Source organism: Marmota marmota, unplaced genomic scaffold (genome assembly GCF_001458135.2).
Source record: "Marmota marmota marmota unplaced genomic scaffold, marMar, whole genome shotgun sequence".
Taxonomy (NCBI): domain Eukaryota; kingdom Metazoa; phylum Chordata; class Mammalia; order Rodentia; family Sciuridae; genus Marmota; species Marmota marmota.
Window position 1 is genome coordinate 29,467,081 of NW_026000093.1, and position 9,158 is coordinate 29,476,238.

A 9,158-nucleotide genomic window follows, 5' to 3' on the forward strand; every position below is an offset into this window, starting at 1 on the left:
CACTCATACTCCCCACCCCACCCCAACCCTACCCCTGCTCCAAAATTGCTCATTACTTATAAATTCACTATAAGAAATGGCACCACCTCAAATAGAATTTGGGACTCAATAATCCCATCTTATTTTCCCTATTGTTCCTATTGGAGGTGCAAAAGCTTCAACCATGATAAATGTTCATGTCCAAAACACTTAGCACCTTGACTAGTTCAACAAACACTGTGCTGATATGTGACAATCCCTAGGAAGGGCATCAGTGAACAGGCAGTCAACACAGGCAAAACTCTGAACCAGTGACACCTATACTTATCAGTAAGTTAGTTATCTGATGACGATATCAAGTATACCCAGAACCCAATGAGAATTAAACAGGAGTTTAGGAGCTGTCAAAATACATGTTGAAGCCCATGCACTAAAGTGAATGCACTTCACTTATAGAAGTGGCTGTTAGGTCCTCACTCACATACTAACTTCTCTTATTTTAAGCACAATAAACATGGTGACCAATTTATCAGCATCCAGAAACAAGAAAATTAAGAGGTCTGAGAAAGTTTTAACAGGCAGAAATGGGCATAGTAGCAGAAAAGGAAGGTTGAAACAAAACTACAGAACTGGGAGGTTATATGTTATTAAGTAATAATTCTATATAGTATTTGATGATATAATACAAAAATTGGTATTTATAATTATGATCCTGGCTCATCAACCAACCAAAAAGGCTAAATTACTTTAGGTATAACAAAGTTCTAAGAAAGTAGATGATATATTTTATTTTATTTTATAAAATATTTTTTAGTTTCAATGAACCTGTATTTAGTTTACTTATATGCAGTGCTAAGAATCAAACCTAGTACCTCACACATACTAGGCAAGCGCTCTATCACTGAGCCACAACCTCAGCCCAAGATGATACATTTTAAAAAGCTCCAATAAGGAATTAAAAATCAAGCATGAAATGGCCAACTTTCTATTATTTGCAGAATAAACCTTTATGAAATATATCCTTCCCAAATAATATGAGGCAATTCTGACTTAAAGTGACTAATCAAAGTCAAACATTAACCATGTTACTATGACAACAGGTCTCACTATAATTATAAGATAGATCCATTCCAAAACAAAACCATGCCTATTAGTCATCATCTTATTGGCCATAACACTATCTAAATATATTATTCCACTGTCTTAGTTAGTTCAGGCTGCTATAACTAAATATCAGAAATTATAAACAACATAAATTTATTTATCAGAGTTCTAGAAGCTATGAAGTCCAAGAACAAGGTGCCAGGAGATTCAATGTCTGATGAAGGGTGGTCCTGGTCACAGGTGGCACCTTCTCACTGTGTCCTCACATGGCAGAAGGACCAAGGCAGCTTTCCTAAGGACACCAATCCTATTCATGAAGGCAGATCACTCATGATCTAACCGCGTCCCATTAGCCCATCTCTTAAAAACATCACACTGATGATTATATTTCAATATATGAATCCTGGGGGGACACAAACATTCAGAACACAGCAGCCGTGAACACCATAACCCAGAGTCTCAAAATGGACTACTCATCATTCCTTAACAGCCCTGCATGGGACTCCCTATCTCACTATCACTTTAACCTCAGGGTCCCTGGTCTGAAACTGCTTCATAAGTGAGACTATTTTAGGAGGTTTTTAAGACACTTGAATGAATATATGTTAGACGACTTGGAAAACAGCACAGTAAGGTGAAAAGAACATCGATGGGCTTCAGATCTATACAGCAGTAGGTATGGATCTCTGCTTTGTTAATTTCTAGTTGTGTGACTGCAACACATTACTTATGTTCAGAGACTCATTTTCTTCATTTGGAGAATGAAAATAATGTGGTCCACTTACTATGTTTCTTGTAAGTTATAAATGAAACAATACATATAAAATGCCAATGTAGGTTTTCAAAAAACTAACTGGTATGATTATGAAATGAAATAGAATGGAATATGGAAAGAGAGCAATCTTAATTCACACTAAGACAAATTTTGTAAAATTGTGTGTTATATTAATATGACAGAAGAAAAAATATCTAAAGGGAAGGCAGGTCACATGATAAGAAAAGTGCTTTGTTTAAATCACAGTAGAAGCCCTCTGACTTAGATTGGTTCGTGGAAGTAGGTCAAAGTAAAGATTCACAGAAAAGGGCACACATACACTATAAAGACATTAACTTACAGCAAATCAGCATGGATATTCTGAAATGAGGCCAATATCTTTTCTCTGAATTGGGGTCCACACACACTGGAGCTCAGCACCTACTTCCTTACATAAGAAGGCCCACCCTATAAGACTTAGGCCTGCCAGGGCCAGTCACATGAAAGCAGAACAAGAGCACAAAGACATCTGGAAAGCAATACCTTCCACATGTGCATAATATTCTTTTTAGTCGTGTGTGTGTGTGTGTGTGTGTGTGTGTGTGCCGCGCGCAGGCGCTAGGGACCGAACCCAGGGCATGCTGGGCAAGCACTCTACCAAATCCCCCAGCCCTGATTTTTTTTCAATATTTATAGTTTTCTTTTCATCCTTCAATAGCAATTGCTTAACAAAACAACACACCTCTACTTAATGGAGTCTTTCCAAAACATTAAATTTAGCTTTCAATTTGGAAGAAAAACATAATTGGTAAAACTTTTGAGGTCAGAACTAATAAGTATGAGGACCCACTCATGCCCCCAAATCTCTGAAATTACTTATAATATTTCTATTTTGCAATTCTAGATCACTATTGTTCAAACTTAAATACTATAGCTTAGATTCTGAATGTTATTTAAAATGTAATACTGTTCTAGAATCATTTTTTTCCTTTAAAAGTACTTTTCAAACTTTAAATTTTTTTGCAGTAGAAAAAAACCACTATTACCCACATACTTTAAACAGAAATGTCCCGCCAAATAAAACACATAAATGTAAAGCTGCTCTGAAAGTAGTTAACCTAATTCTCTCTCTACTTCCCAACCTCTGCACAATCTTTGAAATCTTTCTGCAAATTCTAGGGCTGTTTGGGGAAAAGGTTGAAAACAGTTCCTCAAAACTAGTATTACAACAAAAATTATACAGCTTAAATATTTAAATATTAAATATTAAAACAAAAATATAGAGCTTATTAAAAGACTATTACTTAGCTAATTAGATTATTCAGGTAACCAAAATGTTTCCCATCCTTATCAACTACTAATCTGAAATGCCATCAAATTTATTTATTTAAATAATGAAAAAATTAAAACATCTGACTAAACTGGATATTTTATTGAATCTTAGTTATTTTAACTACACTTGATTACTTTAAATTATCCTAAGTAGAATGTATTCAATACACAAAAGTCTGAATGAAGTGAAAAAATGATTCTCTCAAGGGATAATTAAAAAGTGGTCAGTCTGTAAATGATAAATAAGTTATAGAAATTTCTAAATCTCATTTATAGTGATTTTAAATGTATCACAATAAGAAGGTCTGTTATCACTGGGATGAAGCCTCCCAGAATCTGAGCCATTAGACATTATGGAGGGAGAATGCCAAGAGATGTCCAGCCCAACAAGCTGGTCTATCTAGTCACATAATCTAATCTTGTAGGGGTAAAAAATGGGAGCACAGAAACAGTCAAGCCAAATCTCCTTATTTCCCCTTTCAGTGCTATCATCTTTCCCACCAATGACAGAGACAATAAGCAAACATTTGAATAAAGTAGGTTCCTACTCACAACTTTTGTTTTAGACACAAGTAGAAATAAAATGTAAATAAAACTATATGCTGGCCTGACAATATTTTCTAAGTGTAAGTGACAGAGATCTTCAAGAAACCTAGACAAGGGTTTTTAAACAGAACCTAAATATTTCTACATACATAAATCAAGAGATTTAGTAAACACTCTGTGAAAAGAATAAACCTTCATTTCATGATAAGTAAAAACTGAATAACAAGGAACTTGCTAACTTAGGAAGTCCTTCCCCCAAATGCAACGTGTGTAGGTTCAAATTAAATATTGGCTGAAGGAAACTATCCCTTTGCACATACTATTAGAAACAACATTTCTGATCCACAGGATAGAGAGGAACAGAGCTTAAGCTTTAACTCCTGTTTGTCATTTCTCGCTCTCACCCTCCCCCCTTTAAGGTACTTTGATGGCATTTCACACTTATAGCAACAGAAGTGGAGGTCAAAGACCTTTTCTGACTATTGTTATTTTCTATTCATCAGCACCTTACCACCATATTTTCCCCATTTTCACATTTATAATTACCAATATTTTAAATTGATTTATATACTTGTTTCCTATCTGTTCCTCCTTCTCCCATTAGAATATTCATTTCTTGAAGGTAGGAAATTAGTCTGTTTTGTTTACCAACCCTTAAAATTGTGCCTGGCAAATTGATATGTTTTAATCACATTTGAATGAGTGAATGAAGGAATGAATGAGCATACAAATGAACAAATTTATTTCTAGACCACTCTGACTCCTCCCTTTTCAAGATCCTCATTCATGAATGTATTGATTTTGCAGGTACTCTGGAAATTTAAGTGGGTATTTCTGGATGGTGACTGGATACTGGACACGTGGTTTCATGGAATCAGGAGCTGAGAGAGAACTATAGAATACAGAAATGCAGGAATTTAACTCTTCTACAACATCAAAAGACTATAATACAGTCACTGCTCCAAAGACTAGAGAACTTATTTGCAAAATTACTAGGATTATGACCAGCGTGGTAACATACACCTTTAATCCTAGAGATTCAGGAAGCTGAGGCAGGAGGAATCCAAGTTTGAGACCAGCCTCAACTACTTGGAGAGACCCTGTCTTCCAAAAAAAAAAAAAAAGAATAAGAAAGAGAAAAAAAGCCTGGGGATGTAGTTGAGTGGTAGACTGTTCCTGAGCTCAACCCACAACACCAGCCTGCCCGCCCCCCACAAAAAAGGGAAAAAAAATTACCATGAGTCATTCCCACAAAAGAGTTTTATTAAACAGATCGCTTCATTGGGGGGAGGGGAAACAGATTTTAAAAAGAGGATTTCTTTTTTTTTAAATATATTTTTTAGTTGTTGATGGACCTTTATTTTTTATTTGTTTATTTATATGTGGTGCTGGGAATCTAATGCAGTGCCTCACACATAGGAGACAAGCGCCCTACTGCTGAGCCACAACTCCAGCCCCTAAAAAGGGGATTTTAAACATATAGTAACTTCCATATGTGCATATATGGTATGTATATGGTTTTCAATAAAAATTTAAGATTTAATAAATGTTGCAAGGCTCCCGTATTTAACCACTTAAAGTTATACTATCCATAAAGTAAATTTAAATCATACTATAGCACTAAATAGAGAAAGATCTGATAATAAATACTGATATTTAAAATGTTGTGATTTAGCAAATAAGACATAAAAATCAAATCCTAATTCTAGATTCCTAAGGCATTCTGAAATATTACGTTCAAGAATATGACATAAGGCTGAGGATATAGCTCAGTGGTAGAGTACTTGTCTAGCATCCACAAGATCATGGGTTCAATCCCTGGTACTGCAAAAAAACAAATAAGAATATGACAGCTGGGTGCAGAGAAACACATCTGTAATACGGTGGCTCAGGAGCCTGAGGCAGGAGGATTTCGTATTCAAAGCCAGCCTGAGCAAAAATGAGGCACTAAGCAACTCAGTGAGACCATGTCTCTACATAAAATACAAAATAGGGCTAGGGGTGTGGCTCAATGGTAGAAAAAGTTCCATCTTTTAATATAAAGAAATATGTATATTGCTGGTATTTGGATATTATGATGAAATTATCCAAACAGGTGACTCTCTGCTGAGAAATATCTCAGAGATGTCTTTTGGGGTTGGGGATATGGCTCAGTGGTAGATCACTTGTCTGGCGTGCATGAGGCCCTGAATTCAATCCCTAGTACTGCAAACAAATGAACCAAAAAACCCCATCTTTTTATAAAATTAATACCTGATTCTCTGGCCACATATTACGTGAACTTGTAAGAATAAGATAGCTACTGCAACTGGAATTCATCCATGGTAGCATAGTGAAAAATGTTATCAGTTATAACTAGAGACTAGAGGAATTTTTGGCATAAAATAAAATAGTATTTCATCTGATATCATTTTATTAATGAAAAATAATTGGTTACAGCTTCTGCTGACAATACCCAACAGCTTTAGGAAGCTTCTCTTGAGTGATAATTTTAAGACCACATTATCTTCACACTTGCCTCCCCCCAACCCTTCCTCAGTGGGAACTCTTGACCAATATCATCATTAGGTCATCAGGATTTCAATAATACAAGAAAAATAACAACAATTGTAGTATCTTTTTACCACATGTCAGTCACATTTTAATTTTTTACATATAATAACTAATTTACTCCAATAACTCTACATGATACATAATATAGTACTGAATATATCCTACTTATAAATTTCTTTAGGTCTTGGTACTTCTGAATGAGCTTGTATGTTATTGGATATACTAATTCAAACCATGCTCGAACCATTACCTCCCATGCCAGGAAGTGTAAGAAGGTCATTTTCTTTCCCAGGTATAAGCTGGTTTACCCACCTACCTCACTAAGAACTAGCTGGTATCTGATTAGCAGAGAAAAAGGTGTCCTGGAGCTGGCTCATATTAGCCTGTGAGAGCACACTATACACACATCTTCCCAGCCCTGCATTCAGTGATATCACATCAGTAACTTGAAACTGGCCATGATAAAAATTTATACCACAGAAATTAACAAATTGGGTCTTTTTTTTTAAACTCAAAATCTGATTGTTGGTATTGCCTCTTTCCAACGGGCACCAAGCAATAGGCATCTGCTGGGACAACTGGCACAAGTGCTGCAAGACTGGGGGCAAGAGAAGGCTCTATCACAAGAAAGAGAAGTATGAGTTGGGACACCCTGCTGCCAACACTATGACTGGACCCCACTGCGTACACACTGTCCGAGTGCAAGGAGGCAACAAGAAGTATGGGCTTTGAGGCTGGAGTGTTGTACTAGCAAAACAAGGATCATTGATGTTGTCTACAATGCATCCAGTAATGAGCTGGTCCACACCAAGACCCTGGTGAAGAACTGCAGCATGCTCATTGAGAGCACACCATATTAACAGTGGTACAAGTCCCACTACACACTGCCCCTGGGCTGCAAGAAGGGGGCCAAGCTGACTTCTGAGGAGGAAGAAATTTTAAACAAAGACTGATCAAAGAAAATTCAAAAGAAATACGATGAAAGGAAGAAAAATGCTAAAATCAACACTCTTCTGGGAGAGCAGTCAGGGCAAGCTTCTTGCCTGCATTGCATTAAGATCAGCACAGTGTAGCCGAGCAGATGGTTATGTGCTAGAAGGCAAGAAGCTGGAGTTCTATCTGAGGAAAATCAAAGCTAGAAAGGTAAATGAGTCCTCCTCCCTTCTGTCTTAGCTCATGTAATACAGGTGTTTATTATTCTATTCCACCCTTAAAAAAATCTGATTGTTAAACATTTACTCACTTGTGAATGATCTGAGGAAATGTGTATTCTGTTAATTTTGTTGGGTCCTTTTCATACTAATGTAGAATGAGCTTATGACCCTTCACTGGGTGAGCTCCATTATCATCTACATCTTTAGATGCCTAAAATTCTCAGGAAGAAACAATTCATTCCATAATTCTCAGTTATGTTCAGAGTAGGTTCTCTTCTTATTCATTTCTACAATATATTTCATTCTTAAACTCATAACCTTCTTCATTACTGTAATTTATTCTAACATGTTACTGATTACTAGATTCACCATTATTTTACATACTATTCAGGAGAAAAAAACATTATCAATGAAATTGATATACCATCAACTGTAAGATGCATTCTGATACCAGAAATATGAAAATCTAAAAAGTTTTCACATTAAAAATTGTTGAGAAGTAGTCATTTCTATCTTGTTTACTGTTGTTTTCCCTTTTAGAATCTTAGTTCAACATTTCCTTTAACCTTGACATGCTACTCCTAGATCTCCCATCTTAGTGCTTTCCCCATTGTATATTTATATTTAGAAATATCTTCATCAGTACAGACTACAAATACAACTAATTCTACTAATATAATTATAATAGGAAAAATAATAATCTGGAAAAAGAAATGGAGAATAATTTTAAAAAATGATAAAGCATCAGAATTTGGTAGGGTAAGAGAAAGGAGCATCAGTGAAGAAGCAACAGGGGGAGGTTTCCCTTAGAAGTGGAAAGAGATTATGGAATAATAGAAGCAAAAAAAAAGTTTACAGGAAAAAGGGCCTCATGAGCATATACTACTACAAAGTTTGTTTTAATTTTATGGTATGAAATGGTTTGTTACCGGGATGAACATTCATACCTTCTTCCCAAATGTTATCATTGCTTTGATAAGATATGAATATGACTGAATATGACTAACAAATATATCTTAAGCACTTCTGACTTTTCTTCTAATAGCATTACCAAGAGAAATAAATATACTGTCTGTCTTTTTAAATCACCTACATCAAACAATAATTTTGAGGTACTTCTACTTTTATGAACATTCTTAAAGCACTTGAAAATGATTCTACTTACTCTCCATCCACTTCTGGTCTTTTACATACACAATGAAACTTGCCACCAAAATCTATGTAAAGATCATTCTCCACAACATGAAAGATCCGTCCAATGACCAATTTATCCTTGGCAGGCCCCATCTGTGTCAGAGGAGAGTGTCTCAGCATGGATGCGAAGGATTCCACATTTTTCTGAGACTCCTAAATATGAAAAGAGATATTTATATACATAAGATTCAACATGAGACACAATATGGCAAGTATAATGAAGTCTTACAGGGAGATTTTTAAAAGCCAGCTTGTTCTACATTTACATTTTGTAGCAATAATAGATGAATATAAGTGAAATTTTGCTTTTAAAAGCTAGTTATTCTGCTGTCCTGCAGCAGAATAAAATAGACATTATTATTGCTGTATGTATAAAGGTGACTGTATGACCAATGTGATTCTGCAACCTGTACAATCAGAAAAATGAGAAATTATACCTCATTTGATTCAAATGTATGAATTGTCAAGATCATTGTACTGTCCTGTGTAACTAATAAAAATAAAATAAAATAAAGATGTTGTGTCCATCTACAAATAAAAAA

General features: G+C 35.4%; 1 protein-coding gene and 1 pseudogene across 1 annotated transcript in view; one reads left to right on the forward strand and one right to left on the reverse strand.

Annotated features, from left to right (window-relative positions):
• Nucleotides 1-9,158, reverse strand: part of Mrps28 (mitochondrial ribosomal protein S28) — a 109,909-nt gene that overhangs the window by 75,785 nt on the left and 24,966 nt on the right. Inside the window, exon 2 of the mRNA XM_015485901.2 lies at nt 8,588-8,769. Coding sequence (XP_015341387.1) covers nt 8,588-8,769 — 182 coding nt within the window. The remainder of the gene's footprint in view (nt 1-8,587; nt 8,770-9,158) is intronic.
• LOC107142230 lies at nt 6,809-7,441 on the forward strand (annotated as a pseudogene).